General features: G+C 60.8%; 2 protein-coding genes across 3 annotated transcripts; one reads left to right on the top strand and one right to left on the bottom strand.

Moving 5' to 3' along the window:
• Positions 1-258: 258 nt before the first annotated feature.
• On the bottom strand, positions 259-2,054 carry NR2C2AP (nuclear receptor 2C2 associated protein). Its single transcript, XM_015886669.1, has 6 exons — positions 1,589-2,054; positions 1,408-1,465; positions 1,231-1,321; positions 1,032-1,137; positions 836-903; positions 259-647 (listed from the first exon to the last, which is right to left on the bottom strand). Exons 1-6 carry the CDS (start codon positions 2,037-2,039, stop codon positions 531-533), a joined length of 891 nt encoding a protein of 296 aa, XP_015742155.1. The 5' UTR covers positions 2,040-2,054; the 3' UTR covers positions 259-530.
• Positions 2,055-5,276: 3,222 nt separating this feature from the next.
• NCAN (neurocan) lies at positions 5,277-19,741 on the top strand. Of its 2 annotated transcripts, none has more exons than XM_015886765.2 (15): positions 5,277-5,491; positions 11,774-11,853; positions 12,729-13,130; positions 13,690-13,864; positions 13,939-14,066; positions 14,154-14,447; positions 14,520-15,245; positions 15,330-16,397; positions 16,512-16,628; positions 16,732-16,845; positions 16,991-17,149; positions 17,278-17,360; positions 17,440-17,584; positions 18,653-18,835; positions 18,926-19,741. In XM_015886765.2, the coding sequence occupies exons 1-15, from the start codon at positions 5,313-5,315 to the stop codon at positions 19,072-19,074; spliced, it is 4,002 nt and encodes a 1,333-aa protein (XP_015742251.2). In that variant the 5' UTR covers positions 5,277-5,312; the 3' UTR covers positions 19,075-19,741. The 2 variants fall into 2 exon arrangements, with proteins under 2 accessions (XP_015742251.2, XP_015742252.1); XM_015886766.2 differs by lacking the exon at positions 5,277-5,491 and adding an exon at positions 7,301-7,437.
• The last annotated feature ends 323 nt before the right edge of the window (positions 19,742-20,064 follow it).

Here is a 20,064-nt window from a genome sequence, read left to right as displayed (position 1 = left end):
AAAACCAGCAGGAAGCATCTCCCTGCCAGCCAGCAACACAGCAGGGCCTCAGCCAACAGCTGAGCCAGCCCTTGCAAACAGCTGCTCCATGTTCAGGGGTGGCTAACGAAGGCAAGAGGCAGCCAAAGCACAGGGAGGGGGCAGCTTCTCCTCCTCACCCATGCCCAGCCATACACTCTGACTGCACTGAGTCCAGGACACACACTGAGGGGCTCAGTCCTGGAGTGTCATTTACCCAAAGAGCAGCTGGGAAGGAGCTGTGAGACACCAGCATTTATTCAGCCATCTGCATAAGCTGCATCCCACCAAAAGACAGCAAAGGTGGCTTACAGTTCCAGCACGTAGTGCTCTGTTTGAGCATCTCTCCTGCTCTGCCATCCCATGGGGTGGAGGTCCCTGTTCCATCAGCACATTGGGATGCAGATGGGGGTGACACATCACTGCTGGTGGGGTCTGCTGTCCCATTCCCCCACCTGAGCAGCTCCCCTATAGGGGAATGCACAGTTGATGATGTGTAAGCAACTGCTGCCCTACAGCTTCTCCCCCAGCACCTGGAGGTGGTACACCACGATGCGGCCAAAGAAGTCGGTGCTGTTCTCAAAGGTGATCTTCAACGTATCCAACGCCGTCTCTTCCACCTGGAATCTGTGTGGGGCCCATGAAGGAAAAAGAAACCAGGCAGGGGAACACTTTGACACATGGGAGACCTGCATGGGTGGGGATGGCCGGAATGACTGCAGCTCTGCTGAGTTGCCAATAGCAAAGTGCCACCAGGCACCTGCAGAACTGTCACCTCCAAGACAGCTCTGCCAGCCTGCAGCGTGGTAAAGGATATCTGCATGGCATTGATGTCCTCGGGGTACAGGTCGGATATCTTCACCAGTTCTTCACCTGTTCTGCAGCCTGTGAAGGGGAAGGAAAGAGCTGTGTGGAGGTGCAATGGGGCTCTGTGGGCTGCAGCAGGCACAGCCCCCAAACCCCCCATGGACACAAAGGGAGGCAGAGCACCAGCATCCCCAGCAGCCCCTCACCTTCCAGCGTGCACAGCCGGCTGGAGAACCCCCCTTGGAACTGGATGTGGAGCTGTGAGACCCTGACGGTGCGGGGGAAATCCAGGGTGACCCACTGGCACGAGCCCTGGGGGCAGAGGTGGTACCGGGTCAGTGGGGACAGAGGGCCATATATTCCCGTCCAGCCATCCTCCATCCTCCCCCGACCTCGTGCCCCCACCTGATCCGAGTTCCAGCACGTCTCCTCGTTGGAATCAAACATGTGCTTCTTCCCGAACTGCTTCACGTCGCGATTCAGCACCGAGCTCACCCTGTGGGGGGGGCAGCAACATCGTGCCGGGCTCAACGGCAGCCGGTCCCGGCCCTCGCCCACCCCCCCCAAGGGACCCAGACTCACCGCGTGGCCGTGTCAGCGCAGACCAAAGGCTCCGCGGGCATCGCTGCGTGCGACGGACCTGGACGGCAATAGAGACATAGCGGGAGCACGGCAGCACCCGAGACCCCCGAGAGGCACCTGAGCAGCGTTAAAGAGCCCGAGATATAGAAACACCCGAGAAACCCCCATAACCCGCACTCACCCCGTGCAGGAAACGCCGCCGCCCCTTCCGTAGGGCCGGACCGGTTCCGCCCCGCTCCGCTCCGCCCCCGCCGGTCCCGCAGCGCCCGGTGTGATGGTGAGCGGCTCTGGGGACCCTGCGCTGACCCTGCAAAAGCTTCGCTCCCACCCCAACACCCCGTTCCCAGTCCCAGCACGGGCTCAGAGCTCCGGGCTATGGGGACCCCCCCACTCCAGCGAGGCTGACTCAGAGCCGTCCCCGGCCCGGTGCCCTCCTGGTCCCGCTCTGTAGGTGGCAGTGGTGGAACGCGGCTGGAAATAGCGGCTTCGAGGCACTGCAGTGAGGGAGTGCGGTGTGTGCAGGAATCCTTGCAAGCCGGAGCATCGCTGCACGCGGGTATCTCTGCATGCTCCACATCCCCGCATCTTCCAGCATCCCCGCATCTTCCAGCATCCTCACCGTGCTCCAACATCTTTGCAATGGAGCAAATTCAAACACCCCTGCACACCCCAGCGTGCTCCCAAATCCCTGCATGACCCCAGCACCCCTGCGCCAATGCAGGAAGCAGAGGGTGACCCCAGCCCTTCTGCAGCACCCATCCCTGCTGCACACCTCGATTCTCCGTGCCCACAACAGTTGTGCAAGGAGCAATAGCCCTCTGCACACACACGGCAGCTGTTCAGAGTGCTCCCTCCCAGGCACACGGTGCTGCTGCGCTTTGCCCACGGCTCCGTGTCTTTGTAGCTGCTCAGTGATGCTTTCAGCTCCAATCCCCGCTGCATCCCGCATCCCCCCACCAGCCCCAATTTGCTGAGGGAGGTGACAAAAGCCACCACCTCCACCGTGGTGATCTGCAGCCCTTTGGAGCATCCCTGGGTGTTTGTCTGCCTGCATGAGTCACGGTGACCGTGCTGAGGCTGCCTGCGCTCAGGCAACAGCAAAAATAAACCCAGTGCTGCAAAGCCCTCACCTCCCCCTCGCAGCACAGCAATGTGCAGGGCCTGGGGGCTTTGTGTTCCTGCCTTGGACCCCCCCCCCATCTTAGCACTATGCACACACGTGTGCATGCTGGCACATGTGTTCACGCACACACGTGGCGGGGAGGACACATGCTAGCACACACGTGCATGCAGTGGCACACGCCAGCGCACACGTGCACTCACGCCGCGTGCTGCTGCACCTTCCTCCTCCTCCTCTCCTTGAGTTTCGCCTGAGAAATTGGGTCAGAAACACACAAGCCTTAAATGTCACTCGGTTAAATGCACGTCGGGGGACTGGGCTGCTATTTCTGCCATTGCGACCCACGCCTCCTCCCACTTACCTCTCCCAGCAGCATCCCAGCTCCATGTGGGGCACATCGAGGCTTCTCTGCATTGCTGCAGCCCCACTGGGGGCACACCAGGATGACATTCCCCCCCCCTCCATGCCTCAACCCCAACCCTCTCTTTCCTACTCAGCACCCCACATCCATCCCCGAGGCTCCTCATCCTCTGCACCTCCTTCACTCTCGAGGAATGCTGTGGGATGATTCACTCCTGTCCACAGCTCTGAATGCTCCCGGCTGCCATCCAGCCTGCACTCAGAGCTGCCTTTATCCCTATGGAAGAAGCAGCAGGGCAGAGTGGAGCCAGAGCCCCAACCCCACTGCTGGGAGCCCCCCCAGGAGCAGTGCAGGCATCTTGTGGCTGAGTGCAGGAAGAGCTGCCAGGGCTTTTTGTGTGCTGGATGCTGGCGTGTGAGTTTTGCTGAGCAACCTCGGCTGGCACAGGAGCTGCTTCTAAAGAAGAAGCGGGTGTTGTGCCCTTTGCAGTTAATTACTTGCAGCAATTGATTTCCACTTCCGTGTAAACACTGGGGATTACCGGTGAATGCAGCACAGCCCATTCAGCTCCTCGGCTGCTGCCCTGCACAGTGCTCTGCCTGTTCTCAGGGAGCTCCATGGGATGCAGCTCTGCCTCCATCCCCACATGGAGGGGCTGTGGGTGCCCACACTAAGGGGTCTGGGTGGGATTTGGTGCACTGCTGGCACTAGGGTTGGAACTGATGCTCCATAGCAGCGTGGTGGTACCTTCACAATGGGAAGGAGCAGTGCATGGCAGTGAGGGAGCATTGCACTGGGAGGAGGAAGGATGAGGGATGTCACCTCAATGACTTTATTACGTCTGGCTGCAGAAGTCCCAGTAGACTGAGAACCCATGAGTGGAGCAGAGGGTGCTGAGCACCTGGGGGACCCACAGTGCCATGGGGATGGTGGTGGCTGGACTGTCACTGTGAGCAGGTGGCAAGGGGGGATGTGTGCTGTTAATGAGCCTGGCTCTGCATGCAGGAGATGCTGCTCAGTACAGGGCAGGACCAGGAGGGCAATTACCACCAGGGCTAATAAAACAGCACCACATCCAGCCCTATGCTAACTGCTGCTGGTGTCAAGGGAGCTGAGGTTGGGTTAATGTCCCATATGCTCATGCTGGAGGGGGATGCGTGTACTCTGTTACCACACACCCTAATCCCAAATCCATGCTGCACTGGGGCAGAGGTTCAGGTTTGGTTCCTTTAGAGCAATGCCACTCCTGGGAGTCCCTAGAGGGGGACAGGGATGGGTGACAGCCACGTCCCTGTGTCCCCAGGGAAGGTGGGTGCTGTGGGAGGGTTCAGGAGCGAGGCTGGGCTGCCAGAAGGCCGGAGGGGGATGGGAAGGAGGCAGCTGCCATGGAAACAGAAAATAAAATCAATTCATCCTGCTGGTGGGTTTGGAGGGAGTTGTGCCTGGCCAGGGCAGAGCCCCATCACCAGCACTGTACCCACCACAGCTTCCAGCCCAGCACTGTGAGACCAGAGACCCCTCCATGCCCTGGTCACTGTGCTCGGGTCAAGTCCAGGGCAGTGCTGGCTTTGACCAGGATCAGGGACACTGCTGGGAGCAGCAGTGGGGTTGTGGACAGTGTATTCATGACATTAGAGCTCAGCACACCCCCTCTGGAGCACTGAGGTGTCCTGCCATGTCTTGTCATCAGGGTGAGCTGCCATCAGGGTGTGCTGCCCTGCTCCAAACCCAGCACTGACACCACAGCCACATCTCACCCCAACCTGACACTGCTGCTCACCCAGCCCCACCGAGCCATCCATCCATCCATCCATCCATCCATCCATCCATCCATCCATCCATCCATCCATCCATCCGTCCACTGCCTGTCCCTGTTCCAGTGCCCTGAGCTCTGGCCCCAGCTGCGCTGGCAGGGGCCTCATTAACACGCTGCTTTCCCAATGAATGTGGCAGCTCTCCTGGAACCAGCTCCATTAGCTGGCAGCAAACCTGAGTGGAATAACAAGCGGTCCTGCAGGGTGTGGGATGGGTCCCTATGTGCACCCTGAGCCACTCGGCTGTCCTGCTCCTTAACGCTGTCCCCTCTGCTTTGTGGTCCTCGGCAGGAGGCTGAGAGCTTCCAAACTCATGTCACATGTGGCTCCTGCTCCCTATGTAATGGGGTGTGTGTGTGTGTGTGTGTTCATTGTGGCCATGCTCCATCCGCAGTGCTGCTGTCCCCGGGGGCTGGGGCAGGTCCCGGCCCTTGGTGACAGGAGCCCCGGTCCCATTGCTGCACTCCTATACCCGCTGCTGCCTCCCCGGCGCCCTCCCCGAGTCCCTGTCACAACAAAGGAAAACATCGCTGGATGGAAGCTGCAGGAGGGTCGTCACGGCAACACTGCTGCAGGATTTCACCAGAAAGCCTCGTTCCAGCTCAAAAAGATGCTTCAATCCCCTCTCCGTTCCCTCGGGCATAACCGGATGGGGTTGAAGATTAGCAGAGCCAAAGAGCAGAGTGACCACGTGCTGCATTATCGGGGCAGCCAGCCTGACCCTGCTGTGCTTGCGGGCATGGGACACAGTGGACTCCAGGCACTGGGAGCTGCTGGTGCCCTTCATGGGTGAGCGATGATGTGGGAGACAGGGTGGGGAATAAGGATGGGCTGGAGGCACAGCTGGACCCCACAGCAGATCCCAAGTCTTCACAAAGCATGGAGGACTGAGGACATCCCTCTGTACCACGTGCAGCAGCATCTCCCATTCCATCCTGCCAGGAGGAGACACCAGAGCTCAGCCAGGGGGAACAGGGACCCCACAGATTCACCTCTTGCCCTTAGGAACAGCTGATGGTCCCTAGTGCTGTCCCACTATAGGCCGGGCACGGCGCAGCTGGCAGCGCAGGGGGAGCAGTGTCTATTAAATGCTCATCCATAAGCCGTGCTGGCTGGTGTCTGTTATGACATTTATCTCCACTCGAGAGGAGAGCTCCGATAACTCACCGCCAGCACCTTCACTCAGCAAGACAAATGGCTGGCGACGCATCGGCACGGCTGGGGCTGCCCATGGGGTTCAATGCTAACAGGGCTCCGGAGCAGCCATAGCACAGGGCAGGGGAGGAATCACCCATCTGAGGCTGTATGGCTGTTTTCAGTTCCCTACTGGGAGAAGGGAAGAGCTGGTGACATCCTCAGGGAGGGAATACAGTAGAGATGTGGGGAGTGCTGTGGGTGTGGGACCAGGAGCATCCTCATCCCAAATGGTGCTCATAGGATTGAGTGAGCATTGTGGGGCTGACCCAGGGTGTGAGGGCCCAGCCCTATTGCAGACTGGAGACCTGTAGGGTGACACCACCCATCACCTGGATGTATGGGAAGTGGGAACAGTGTGGTGTCAGCACAGTAACAGCACCAGGTCCTTCTCCCCTCTCCCACTTGGCAAACACCATAGTGCCCTTAACCCCTATGCCTTCCCCCATTCTTGGGCACCTTTTGGGGCAGGAATGCCAGCTGCAGTGGCATAAAGGAGGGGAACAGAAGGGCTCTGTGACAGGGGCTCACAAAAGGCAGGAAGCAGCGCCTGGGCTGTGAAGTCCCGCACAATGCAGTCGGAAATGAGAACTTTGCTCTCGGGTTTCCGTGCACCCATCCTATAGATGAGGAAAAGAAAGGGTGCCCATCTCCGGCCAAGCTGCAGGAGACAGGGTGGCATTCTGCATTCAGGCTGGCAGGTTCAGAGGGAACAAAGCCCCCCACCCCCACTGATAATCTCCCCCCCCATGTTGGGGGTCATTTTTGGCATCGGAGCTTCCTCATGTCTCATCACTTTGTTGGGGTTATTCAGGCTTTTCCCAGGCTTTGCACATCCTTCTTCCTTTCTGCATCCTCAACTCCTTCCAGCTGCCGTGGGGCTGAGTGGGACACGGGGTTGGGGGTTTGGGGGGCTGCAGGGTGCTAAGTGCAGCAGGGGTTTAGGGGTATGGGGAAGGTGTCCTTCATCCAGACGCCCCCAGAAACATGCATGGAGCCAGCCTGTCCCCACACACCAGTGGGGTGGAGAGGGCTGCAGGGAATCCATCCTGCGTGGTGACACCCCAAAACCCCCCCGGTGCCGGGGCAGGATGCGGGGACACGCTGCACCGGGGGGGGGGGCGGCATGGAAAGAGACGCCCCCAGAGAAAACCCGCTCCGCTCCAACGCCGGGGTCTGCGGTGCCGGCGGCGGGGGGTGGCCCCGCTCTCAGGGGAGGGGGCGGCCCCGATTGCTGGGGGGGAACGGGGGGGGAAAGGGGGCGGCGACGCATGCGCGGCCGCCCCTCGCCCTGCACCGGGCAGCGCGGAGCGGGTTTGGGTTCCGCCGCTGCGGGCAGGTGCGGGCGGCACCGGCGGGGGGGCCGCGCCTGCCGCCAGCCGCGATTGGCCCGGCCCGGCCCGGCTCGGCCCCCTCCGGGGGACCCGGCCCCGCTGCCCCCCATCCGCTCCCCGCTTTTAAGCCCCCGGTGCCGGCGGGGCGCTCGGTGCGCGGCTCCACCGGCGGCGATGACCCTCTGCGTGCCGTGAGCACGGCCCCAGGTACGTGCGGTACCGGGGAACCGGTACCGGCTCCGCCCGCGCCGCGCCCCCGCTGCGGTGCCCGGTGCCGGCGGGGCCGGGGATGGGGGCGGTGGCACCGCTGTGACACGAGCGGGACGGATCGGGGATGGGAATAACGCGGTTGTCACGGAGGGGGGATGCGGGTACCGGGGCTGCGGAGGGAGGGATTGGGGTTGGGGGACATCGGGGTGTATTGGGGTGAGGGGGGCTGGGAAGAGGGCTGTGCTGTGACTGGGGGCTGGGGATACCGAGGGGGCTGTTGGGGCTGGGGAGCTCGAGATGGGGAGACTGGAAGAGACACAGGCTGAGGGGATCGGGAATGGGGCTTGGGTGACAATGGGGTGGAACCGTGGGGGCTGCAGGATGGAGGGTCGCTGGGGACAGCAGGACGGGGTCAGCGGTGCTCTCAGGCTGGGGACACCCGGGCTGTGGAATGCCAGCACTGTAGGACAAGAAGGGCTGGAGGATGGTGGCAGTGATGCAGTGTCAGGGAGAGGAGAGCAGGGACAATGGGAAGGGTGGCAGGTGTTGGCAAATGGGTGCCCCCCACTATGATGTACCGCGACCCCCTTCCTAAAATTCACAGCCCCCTCCCTGCACACGCTGCCTGCTCCGTGTTGGTGCCACCGATGTTCCCCCAGCAGAGAGGGAGCCAGAAAGTTTCACAGCCCAGACACGGTGCCCCCAGTGCCCCCCTCTCCCCCCCCAACCCAAGCTGATAGTTCTGCTCTCTGGGTCCCAGCAGGAGCTCAGCATCACGGGCAGGATGAGTCCCAGTTCCCCCAGCATGGGGACACGGCGTGGCTGCAGTGATGCAGGGAGAAGTGGGTGCAGGTTTGGGTACCACAAGGGGTTTGCGATGCTCGGGGTGTCCCCATGGACCCAGCACATCCCATGTGCTGTGGGCAGGGAGGTGCTGAGACCCGTCCCCTTGCCATCCCCGATGCACACACCCTGCACCCACCAACCTACTGCATTTGGGGTGGACACCGGAGCTGCTGATGGAGCAGGAGTGGGGTTTGCCGTGATGCTGTGTGGGGTTTGGGGCTCAGCCTCACAGGGAGAGCCCGAAAGAGGGGAGGAAAAGGAAAAAAAGCAAATAAAAATAAGAGCAAATTCTAAAATAAAGGCTGCAGACTGTCTGCCTAATAAAAATCGCACCCAGCAAAGGGCCCATATTGGACACGATCACAGTTTTCCGAGGTGCTAATTTATGCTCTCAGGATGGAAGGGGGGGGGAGCGGAGCGTCACGTTGCTGTGACGGCAGCGCGGAGTGCAGAATTCCTTTGTTGTGGGCAGAGAGGAGGGGACGAGGAGCCGCCGGGTCCTTCCACGCAGCGCAGCGGGGTCCGCGTGGGTTCCCCATCCCCGCCGATGGGATGTGGGGCGCTGTGGGGACACGGTGTGATGCCCCCGGTGGAGCTGGGGACCGGAGTGACCCGTAGGGACAACGGAGATCACGGTGTCAGCACCCGCCTAAGGGGGGGGGTGCGGGAATGGGGCACCCCTACCGCCGGGTCGAAGCCGAGGGTGGGGGCACCCCGTCCTCCTGCGGCCCCACGGGGGTGGCAGTGTCCCATTCCTTCCCTCTCATCCTCAGCCCGTGTCCCCCCCGCTGTCCCCAGTGTCCGCTCACCCCGCAGCCCTCCCCCCCCCCATTGCTCGGGGCTTTTAGGGCCCCAAAAGTCGCAGGGTCGTTCCGGCACCCAATGGCCAGGGAGGAATTGAGCTAGGTTTCAGCTGGAGCTAATCACCAACCCCTGCTTTGCATATTCATGAGTCTGATGAATTATTCACGAGGTGACAGCTAGTGACAGATGTGACAATGTTCGCCTGGGCCGGGGAGGAGGGCGGCGGGGGGGGGGGGGGGGGGGGGGGGGGGGGGGGGGGGGGGTTGGGGGGCCGGCTTTGACCGTGCCACCAACCCGCGGCATCACCCACCCGCAGCTCTCGGGATGCGGTGGAACCTCCGGTACCGGCTCTGGGTGCCAATAAATGTGTGTTGCTGTCACCGCCGAGGACAACACGGTGACAACCCGGCTTAGCCCGCAGCGCCCGGGATGGGGTCACCAGGGCTGGGTTACGGGTGGTGGGTACAGGAGGTGGGAGGAGATTGCTCTGTAATTAGCGGGGCGCTGAGATGTGATAAGGAGAATCGGTGTGGGGAGGGTGGCTGTGCTGGGCTCTGCTTTGTCCCCAGTGGTCCCGATGGGGTGTGTGTGGTGGTGGCTGTGTGTTGTATCGGTGCTGGTAGGAATGGGGCTGCAGTGCCATTTCCCTGACCTTGGGATCAACTTTTGAGGTTGCCCTGTGCTCTGGGGATGTGGCAGGGTCCTCCTTTTGTCCTCCTGCTTGAAGCAGTCCCAGTGATGCCAGGGATGCAGTCCCCATGTGCTCAGATGCTGGTTGCAGCAGCAGGCTGGGAATGAGTGTGCCCTGTTCCCAAGCTGGGGGACACCAGGACCCCACCTGGTTCACAGCCTGAGGTCCCCAAGGAGGCAGCGGGCGCTGCTGTCCCCTCCCAGCACTGCACTGTCCCTGCTGTGAAAGCAAAACCTGCAGAAATGCTGATGTCAGGGATGGTGACGGTCACGCAGCCCCACGTCCTCTCCATGCACACGGTCCTGCTGCCAGCCTAGGGGTGGCCATGGCACCGTGGTCCATCTATCCATCCATCCATCCATCCATCCATCCATCCATCCATCCATCCATCCATCCATCCATCCGGCCATGGCAGGCAGTTGCACATCCAAAGAGCAACTTCCATGTTTAACATTTGAATAAAATATGGCATGTTTACCCAGCGGTTCGGGCCACATTTGCTCAGTGAGCGTCTGTCTGCAGAGCAGCAGCACTGGGTAAACAGTAGAGAGCTTAAGGAAGTGTTTATAGGTGGGCACGTGGATGAGGCTCCTCAGGGTCCCAATTGCCTTTGGGGCTGCCCCATTGCCTTCTGTGGGCTGGAAACTGCAGGGGATGGGTGCTGAGGGGTGTAGAAAGGGAAAACAAGGGCAAAAGACCCCCCCAAAAAGAAGGGACTGTGAGTGATCTGAAGGTTGTGTGTGACTGCAGCAGCACCCATCACTCCATCCCCACCTGGGGGTCCTGCAGCTTTCCCTTCCCAAACCCCTGGACCAAGGGTTTGTGCTGGGAGAGCTCGTGATGCCTTAGAAAAGCAACATCAGCATTTCAGGAGCTGGAACTCCAGCCTGGCCACGCCACACCATGCCAAGGCACTTGGTTATCTTTCTTTTCTGGAGCAGGAAAACAGGGAAAATTGGAGTGTTGATTTCCATCTGGGCATAAGGGGTGGGATCTCTGTCCCAGAGAGCAGAGCTCAGCAGCTCCTGGTTACCTTCAATTCAATCCCACCCCACAGCAGCTATTGTACCTGGCCAGGCTCTCGGGCACTCTGTGGGGCAGCTGTTCCTGGCTGCTCCCTTATTTATCCCATGGTGAGCTCAGGCTGGGGCTCAGCATGGAGCTGCACTGCAGGTCAGGTCACCCCTTTGCTTTTCTTAGCAGCAGCTTTTGGAAGCAGAAATCACCACGGAGCTGTGCAAAAGGGAAGGGGCAACCATAGGGTTGCAGATGGTTTCTTCTGTAGAAGAGATGAAATAAAACCCAGTTCTGTACCCACCAGAAGGGCCATTTTTCTAACACTGAACACGGGGAGGTCTCCTTTTCTTCTTATCATTTTGCTCTTTTTCTTTCTTTCTATTTTTGTCCTTAAAAGCAGAAGGGACAAGGTGAGAAATCAGGGGTTGGAAAATGGAGCATCAGGGTGCAGGGAGCTGAGGACTGAGCCAAAGCTGCTGCTTGGGAGGGTCGGGGGGTTCCATCCTGAAGCAGAAGCTCCCCATCCTGGGCAGGGGACAGGGCAGGGTCATTCCATTGCTCACTGATAGAGCTGGGGAGTGAACAACCCTCCTGGGCTGGAGAGCAGATGATTTAGAAAGCACTAATCGGTGCTGCGGTAAAACAGATGGATGGGAGCTTTGTGCTCCAGCCCGGCTCCAGCAGCCGAAGGCACCCGCTGCATGTTAATGCTGGAGGAGGGTGAGGGCTGCACCTGGTGCTTTGGGGGGTCGTGGGACCCCCGAGTGCATCCATTCCTCTATAGTGGAGTAGTGGGGATGTCACCGTGTGTGGCATCAGGAGCAAAACCAAACTCCCTGTGCTCGTGTGCTGCTGCTGAGCAGAGCCAACGCTGCTCCTGTGGCTTCTAAGGGGATGATGCTGCTGCAACCCCACAGTGATTTGTAGAGCACAGAGCCAAGAAGCAGCAAGCAGCTGACCCTGCTCTCCTTGCAGGTTAAGGATGGTCCATGTGATGGGGGATGCCGGCTGCTGGCTCCTGCTTGGGTTCACCCTGCTCCCCATCACTGTGCTGGGTAAGTGAGGTGGGTGGCATGTGGGGATGGGTGCTGTTTCCCCACCCCCCAGCTGTGGGGTGAGGAAGAGTAGGGCTGGGAGAGGAGTAGGGAGTCATCTCGAGTCCCCAGCACTCAGTGGCTGGGGGTGAGGAGCCCACAACAATTAGCAGCAGCAGGAGCAAGCAGGGAACCACCAGTGATAAGGAATACTTACAGGGAGAAGGAGCAGCTCAGTGGGGGTTGGGGCTGTACGGTGCCCATGCTGTGCCTCAGCCCCACAGTGGGATGAAGAAGGGTCGGCAGGGGATTAGTGAGGGAAAAGCCCCCCTGGGTGGCCATGCTCCCCCCTCACTGGGATCCCTTAAACCCTTAATCCCGTTGCTTGGCACCCCCCTCTGAGCCAACCCCCATGGCTTGCTTTATGCATCTCTGGGTCTTCTTTACATCCCACAACACCAGGCCACCCATATCCCCATCCCACACAGCAGGGACACAGCAGCATTCAGCTGCCATGGGGCTTTGTGACCCCCCCTTCACCCCCAAGGCAGGAATGGGCTTGGGGTGAAGCTTTGTGGGGTGGGAAGGCAATGGAGGGCAGCACTGGGATTAGTGACCATCCCCAACCAGCTCAGCATTGCATGACCCCAGGGCAGGCTGAGAGTGATGGGATTTATGGGAGCGTGGCCAGGCCGAGCAGGATTAGTGCAGGAGGAGGATGGACGTCTTTTCCAACCTCATTGATTCTATGAACCTAGGAATCGCTGCCGTGCTTTCTCCCAGCTTGGGGGTGGCTTCTCCTGGTGCCATTGAATGGCAGCACAGGGATGGAGCAGCCCCCCTCAATGCCCTGTTTTGCAGCCCACCCCCGCGGTACCCCACACCTCTCCCCACAGGCTCCCAGGACGATGGGAAGGTGATCCACATCAGCCGGGTGCAGCACCAGGCAGTACGAGTGGGGCTGGGGGAGCCCGTGGCACTGCCCTGCCTCTTCCTACTGCATCCCTCTGCCTCACTGGGCCCCAACGAGCCCCCGGACCCTCCCCGTGTCAAATGGAGCAAGGTGCGCTCGGCCAGCGGGCAGCGGGAGGACGTCCCCATCCTGGTGGCCAAGGACAACGTGGTGAAGGTGGTGAAAGCCTACGAGGGTCGTGTGTCCCTCCCTGGTTACGCCCGTGACCGCTACAACGGGACATTGCTGCTACGTGCCGCCCGCGCCAGCGATGCGGGGCTGTACCGCTGCGAGGTGGTGGCTGGCATCGATGATGAGCAGGACCTGCTGCCCCTCGAGGTGATGGGTGAGCTGGGGGGGCTGCAGGGCCTTGGGGGGGCTGTGTGAGTCCTATGTGAGCTGTGCAGTCCCTGTGAGCCATGAAGCCCGTGCAAGCAACGCACAGCATGCGTGGATTATGCATGGGATGCACGTGAACAGCACGTATCTGATGAGCTGTGTATCCTGTGTGAGCTGTAGGGCGCATCCTCTGTAAGCTGTGCATGCTGTGAGCCGTTCACCTCATGCAAGCCATGCACACCCTACAAGCTGTGCACCCTATGTGAGCAGTGCACTGTGTGTGTCCTCTGCAAGCTGTGCATGCTGTCAGCTCCCCCTGAGCTGTGCACACCCTACAAGCTGTGCATGGTTAGCTGTTGTACTGAGGGATATGGTTTAGTGGGGAAATATTGGTGGTGGGGCTGGATGATCTTGGAGGTCTTTACCAACCTTGGTGGTTCTGTGATGCTGTGCTACCTGTGAGCCGTGCACCCCATCTTGCATGTCAATCCTTCACCCCATGTACTCCAACATGTGTGCCCCATGTACCCAGCACGCTGTGTGTGAGCAGTGCTGCTCCCTTCTAGGTGTTGTCTTCCACTACCGCCCTGCTGGCTCTCGCTATGCTCTGACCTTCCCTGCTGCCCGACGTGCCTGCATGGACAACTCTGCCATCATCGCCTCTCCCCAGCACCTACAGGCTGCCTTTGAGGATGGCTATGATAACTGTGATGCAGGCTGGTTGGCTGACCAGAGTGTGCGGTAAGTGAGTGGCACCAGCACCCCTCAACCACTGCTGGCACAGAGCTGGGCACCCACCGCAGCCTGTCCTGCAGGTATCCCATCACACTGTCCCGACCCGGCTGCTATGGGGACCGCAACAGCCTCCCTGGGGTGCGCAGCTATGGCCAGAGGGAGCCCGATGAGCTGTATGATGTCTACTGCTATGCACAGGAGCTGCAAGGCAAGCAGAGCTGGGTGATGCATGGGACATCCCTTTGTGTGCTCAATGGGATGGGGTGGCCATGCAATGCGCCATCCTCTCTTGCAGGGAAGGTGTTCTATGCCACAGCCCCAGGGCGTTTCACCTTGGCGGGGGCACGGAGGCACTGCCAGAGCCGTGGGGCTGCGTTGGCCACCACGGGGCAGCTGTACCTGGCCTGGCGTGAGGGCCTGGACCAGTGTGACCCGGGCTGGTTGGCGGATGGCAGCGTGAGGTACCCCATCCTGACTCCACGCAGGAAGTGTGGTGGTGAAGCTCCGGGTGTCAGGACTCTCTACCGCTTCCCCAACCGTACCGGCTTCCCCCCACCCACCTCCAAGTTCGATGCATACTGCTATAAAGGTAACAAGGATGGGTCTTGGGGCCATTACTGTGTGCCAGGCAGCAGCTCACCCCTAATCCTTATCCCTGCAGGGGACACGGTGGGTGCTCCCGATTCCACCGCAGAGCAGAAGGAACCAGAACCGCTGGGCAGTGACAATGTGCTGGTGGAGCGTGAGGACATGGCCACCTCCGGGGACAGCCCCCGTGCCGGCGTCCTGCCACAGCTGGGGGCTGTGGGGCCGGGTGGTGCTGAGGATGAACAGTTGGCGAGCAGTGTGACGGCAGCGTGGCGTGGTGACATCCCCATGGGCAGCAGCACGACCTCTTCATCCTTCCCTTCCTCATCAGTGTGGCCACTCGAGGATGAAGCCCTCAATGCACTGGACCAGCAACAAGGATTCCCTGACTCACCTGAGCCCCTGTTCACCCTACATCCACAGACCCAAAGTCCAGCCCAGGAGGTCACCAGCTCACCACCAGCACCACCAGCTTTGGGGATGGTCCCCACTGTGGCAGCAGAAACCCCCAGCACCCCAAAGCAGAGCAGCTATGCTGGGCTGAATGGGCGCTACTTCCAGCTGCAGCAGCAGAGCCGGGACCCCTTGGTGGCCCAGGACCCCACAGTGGCCGATGACCACACAGTGGCTGGGGACCCGGTGGGGACAGTCACCCAGGCCCCCATCCTGGCCCTGGAAGTGAAGGGGGCTGCAGCCAACACAGTAGAAACGTGGAGCATCACCCGTCCCAGTGCTGAGAGCCCCCATAGAGGAGATCCCTACCCACTCTCCAATGAGGTGGAGGAGGAGATTGGCCACAGTAAGTGATGCCTGGGGTGGGAGGGTGGAATCGAGGTTCTGCCACCCCACCCAGGGGACCCCACAATGCTCTTATCTTCTGCAGAGCTGCTGGCACCATCCATCACCCCTGTGCCTCCCTCCCAGAGGGATTTACCGCAGTGGAGCCCCCCTTCAGCCCCACAAGGTCCCGGTGGCCCCACACAGTCGTCCCTGCCATCATCTCCACCCAGTCCCGTGGCTCCTGGTGACATTCCTCACCACCAGGATGTCAGCACTGGGGAGGCTCAGCCCCGTGGTGACTCCCCTCAGCCACCTGCAGATGTCACCGAGGACTTCTCCGGGGATGCTGCCCCCAAGGAAGAAGACAGCCCCATCCTGCCATGGCCCCCACTGCCCCCAGCTCCACTAGTGGCTGAGGGCCCTGGAACAGCCGCCCAGCCCAGCAGTGACAGCAATGGGGCACTGGGTGATGGCTCGCTGGAGAGGCAGAGGAAGGCAGTGGCCTTCGACCTCCCACCCATGGGGCTTCCTGGCAGCCCCAGCCCCACTGCAGTGTCTTCTCCCCATCCACAGAGCAGGTTGAGCCCCACAGATCCCCAAGGGGCTCTGGAAATGGGGGCTCAACCTGCCCATGAGCACCTGGATGTGGTGATGGGGCCACAGGATGAAGCAGCCATCACCCCAGTGGCTCCGGATGTCCCCTCGGCTCCCCCCACAGACAGTGAGGTGACCCCACAGTTGGGCTCCGAGTGGCCATTGGAGGGCAGTGGGCGGGTGGGAGATGGCCCTACAGCTGCCCCACAGCACCCAAACCCCTCTGCTCCAGTGCTGGAAGAAGAGGAGTATCCCCCACAACCCCCAGATCCCCAACAGTCCCCCAGCCCTGGCGAGGAGGACACCTCAGGGGAGGCAAAGAGCGAACCCCCTCCCAACATGGCCACCCATCCCTCAGCACCCCCTGACACCCACTGGCCATCACCCACTGCCCCTCACCCATGGGTGCCAGAGGGGCCTGAAGCCCCGAGTGCAGAACCACTCTTTGAGCCCACCACACCAGGAGGGGCAGGGGGGGCCCTACTGCTGGATGCTGACAGTGGGAGCGGCGAGGAGCCCGTGGTGGAGGAGCGGGAGCTGCTGGTGTGGGCAGACACCAGTAACAGCAGCCAGCATGGTGAGCACGGGGTGCTGGGGTTGGGTTTAAGGCAGAGGTTTCCTGCCGCATGGGGCTGGGGGCAATGGGGTGGGTTGGGTGAAGGGCCCCAATGTCACTGCTCCCACCCCACAGCTCCAGCTGACCCATGCCAGACCAACCCCTGTCTGCACGGTGGGACATGCCATGCCAATGGTTCCATCTCTGGCTGCAGCTGCGCCCCGGGCTTCACTGGGGAGAACTGTGAGATTGGTGAGCAGGCGGCCGTGTTGGGATGGATGCTGGTGGTGGGGAAGGGGAGGGCAGGGGGTGCTGGGGGTCTCAGTGTGCCTGCAGCCCCTCATCATCCCTACAGACATTGATGACTGCCTGTCAAGCCCCTGCCAGAACGGTGGCACCTGCATAGATGAGGTCAACGCCTTCGTCTGCCTCTGTCTGCCCAGCTATGGCGGCAGCCGCTGCGAGAAAGGTGGGGAGGGTGGCATGGGGCAGGGCAGCCCTCGGACCCCCCAGCCCTGCCCTATAGGGGGTGGGGAGCTGAACCCTGGAGTCCCCATACACCCCGGGGGGTGCCCATCCCTCTCCCCACCCTTGGTGTCCCCACATCCCTGCAGACACGGAGGGCTGTGACCACAACTGGCACAAGTTCCAGGGCCATTGCTACCGCTACTTCTCTCGGCGGCGCTCCTGGGAGGACGCAGAGCGCGACTGCCGACGGCGTTCAGGGCATCTCACCAGCATCCACTCACAGGAGGAGCACAGCTTCATTAACAGTATGGGCACATTGGGGACGGGGGGGGTTGGGGGGGGGGGGGGGGGGGGGGGGTTTGGGGAAAGGAGCAGCATCCCCAGCCCCATGGATACCAGTGCTTGGGGCCACCTCTGATGCCTTTCTCACCAGGCTTTGGACATGAGAACACCTGGATCGGGCTCAATGACAGGATTGTGGAGCAGGACTTCCAATGGACAGACAACACTGGCCTGGTGAGACCTGTGGGGCTGCTCCTCCTGGGGTGGGGGATGTGGGATGTGGGTGCTCTCAGCCTCCTCTGTTTCCCACCAGCAATATGAGAACTGGAGGGAGAACCAACCCGACAACTTCTTTGCGGGCGGTGAGGACTGTGTGGTGTTGGTGTCCCATGAGATTGGCAAGTGGAACGACGTGCCCTGCAACTACAACCTGCCCTACATCTGCAAGAAAGGCACAGGTATTGCTCGTCTGCCAACCCCATCCTGCAGCCACCAGCATCCCCATCCCACAACCCCCAGCATCCTCGTCTCACACCCTTCAGCAGCCCCATCCTTCATCCTGCAGCATCCCCATCCCAAGGCCCCTTCCTCACATCCCAGCACCTTCATCCCACAGCATCCCCATCCCATGCCCCCTCCTCCTCATCCCAACATCCCCACCCTGCAGCATCCCCATCCCAAGGCCCCCTCCTCCCATCCCAGCACCCCCATCCCACAGCATCCCCATCCCATGGCCCCCTTCTCCCCATCCCAACACCCCTATATCACAGCACCTCCATCCCACAGCATCCCCATCCCACAGCATCCTCATCCCATGGCCCTTTCCTCCCCATCCCAGCACCTCCATCCCACAGCATCCCCATCCCATGGCCCCCTCCTCCCCATCCCAGCATCCCCATCCCACAGCATCCCCATCCCACAGCATCCCCATCCCATGGCCCCTTCCTCCCCATCCCAACACCCCCATCCCACACCATCCCCATCCCAAGGCCCCAGCCTCCCCATTGCATCCTCCCTATCCCACGTCCCCATCCTGCAGCCTCCTGGCACCTCCTCATCCTCAGGAAACCTCTCCCAAAGAAAACTCGAGCAGCTCCCCTTAATCTCCATTATTTTTCCTTCCTCTGTAGTTAATTCTTCCCTCTCCACTTTAATTTGCTTAATTTGCCACCATTAAAACTATTAAGCTCTCATTCCTTATCTTGAAAGTTATATTAACCTCCAGCTGTTCACTGGGAGCTCTCCTCCCGCTCCCGCGGCCGCGCGGAACGATGCGCTCTCCCCAATAGGGCCATTAATTACCTCCGTAAATCCTTGGGAACACCTCACTGCAGCACCGATGGGATGGGGTGGGGTTTATCCTAAGGCCATGATGGGTGTGGGGTGTTCCCTATGTCCCCGTGTCCCCTTGTCCCCGTGTCCCCTTGTTCCCGTGTCCCCTTGTCCCCATGTCCCCTTGTCTCCATGTCCCCTGCTGGTACCAGGGGTCTGGATGGGGACCGATGGGTCTCTGTTCCCCCCCCAAGTGCTGTGTGGGCCCCCCCCGGAGGTGGAGAACGCGTTCCTTGTGGGGAAGAAGAAAGAGAAGTACAGCATCCACTCAACTGTGCGCTATCAGTGCGAGGAGGGCTTCACCCAACGCCACATCCCCACCATCAGGTGCCACAGCAACGGCAAATGGGACCGGCCCAAACTGCTCTGCACAAAACGTTAGTGGGGTTTGGGGGGGGAGAGGGGGTGGGCTGTAGGGATGGGGTCTCCCTGACCCCCTCATGTCGCTGTTCTTTGTCCCCCGTTAGCCAGGAGGTCGCACCGGGCACGGCGGCACCACCGACACCGCCACAGCCACCCTCACCACCAGCATCACCATCACAAACCCCGCAAGGAGCGGAGAAAACACCACAAGCACCTCCGGCTGGACTGGATGGAGGAGGGTCACTACTTCTAGGGCCGGGGGGTTGCAGCCCAGGAACAGCCGTCCGTGGGACGGGACGTGGTGACGTCCCCTGACCCCCTCCATCCCCCACCTCCTCTTTTATAACCCCCTTTGCTTTAGCTCCTAGGATGCCCGGCCCTGTAGGGAATAGGACCCAGTGGGGGCGGCTGCGTGTGTGTCCCCAGCCCTCCCCCTGCATGCCCCAACCCGGGGTCGAGCCCCTGACCCCACATGGGGACCCCGAAATCCCCGCTGGGTCCTAAAGGGGGGCTGCCCCATGGCGGCCGATGGCCTCCCGGGCTCTGCTCCCCTCCAGGCTGTGGGGGGACACGCAGCAGCCCCCACCCATCACCCAATGCCCTGTGGGGGGCTCCGTTTTTTTAACAGCCCCCCCTCGCCCCGCCCCAGTCTTTCTGCCCCACCGATGTCCCCACATCCAGCACGGGGTCCCTGTCCTGCTTTGTGGGACCCTTTGGGCTGGATTTTGGGGTTGGATTTTCCCTTTTTCCATTCATTGTCGGTTCCCCGTTGGAGTTGGCGTGTGTGTGTATGGCGCTTTCTGATCTCAGCTGTTTGCGATGTGACTGCAATGTCCCGTATCCCCTTTCCCTTCCTCCGTGGCATTTCTGACTCTGCGTTTCTGTACTGCTGGACATTTTAATAAATTTTTTTAACAGTTGAGCAGCCCCAGAGCCTTTGTTTTAATGGGGACCTTGAGGAGGTGGGATGCACTCACTGTCACCATGGTGCTCTCCATCCGCATCCTTTCATTGCTAAATTGGTGTTATCCAACCACGACCCTCCTCACATCAGGGCTGTATCACCTCCCCACTGCCATTCATCACTGTGTGACAGCATCACCTGGGGCTCTGGTGGCCCCCCCAGTCCCCTCCCTATGTTCTTAGTGGCCACACGTGTCACCTCCTGGCAGCTATTTATTGTCACCAGCACTAGAAGGGCCGTGAAGGTGATGGATGCACCGTGCTCAGCTGTGCCCAGCTC

The sequence above is a fragment of the Coturnix japonica genome, chromosome 28 (assembly GCF_001577835.2).
Source record: "Coturnix japonica isolate 7356 chromosome 28, Coturnix japonica 2.1, whole genome shotgun sequence".
In the NCBI taxonomy this organism is placed as follows: domain Eukaryota; kingdom Metazoa; phylum Chordata; class Aves; order Galliformes; family Phasianidae; genus Coturnix; species Coturnix japonica.
This window is presented reverse-complemented; position numbering and strand designations above follow the sequence as displayed.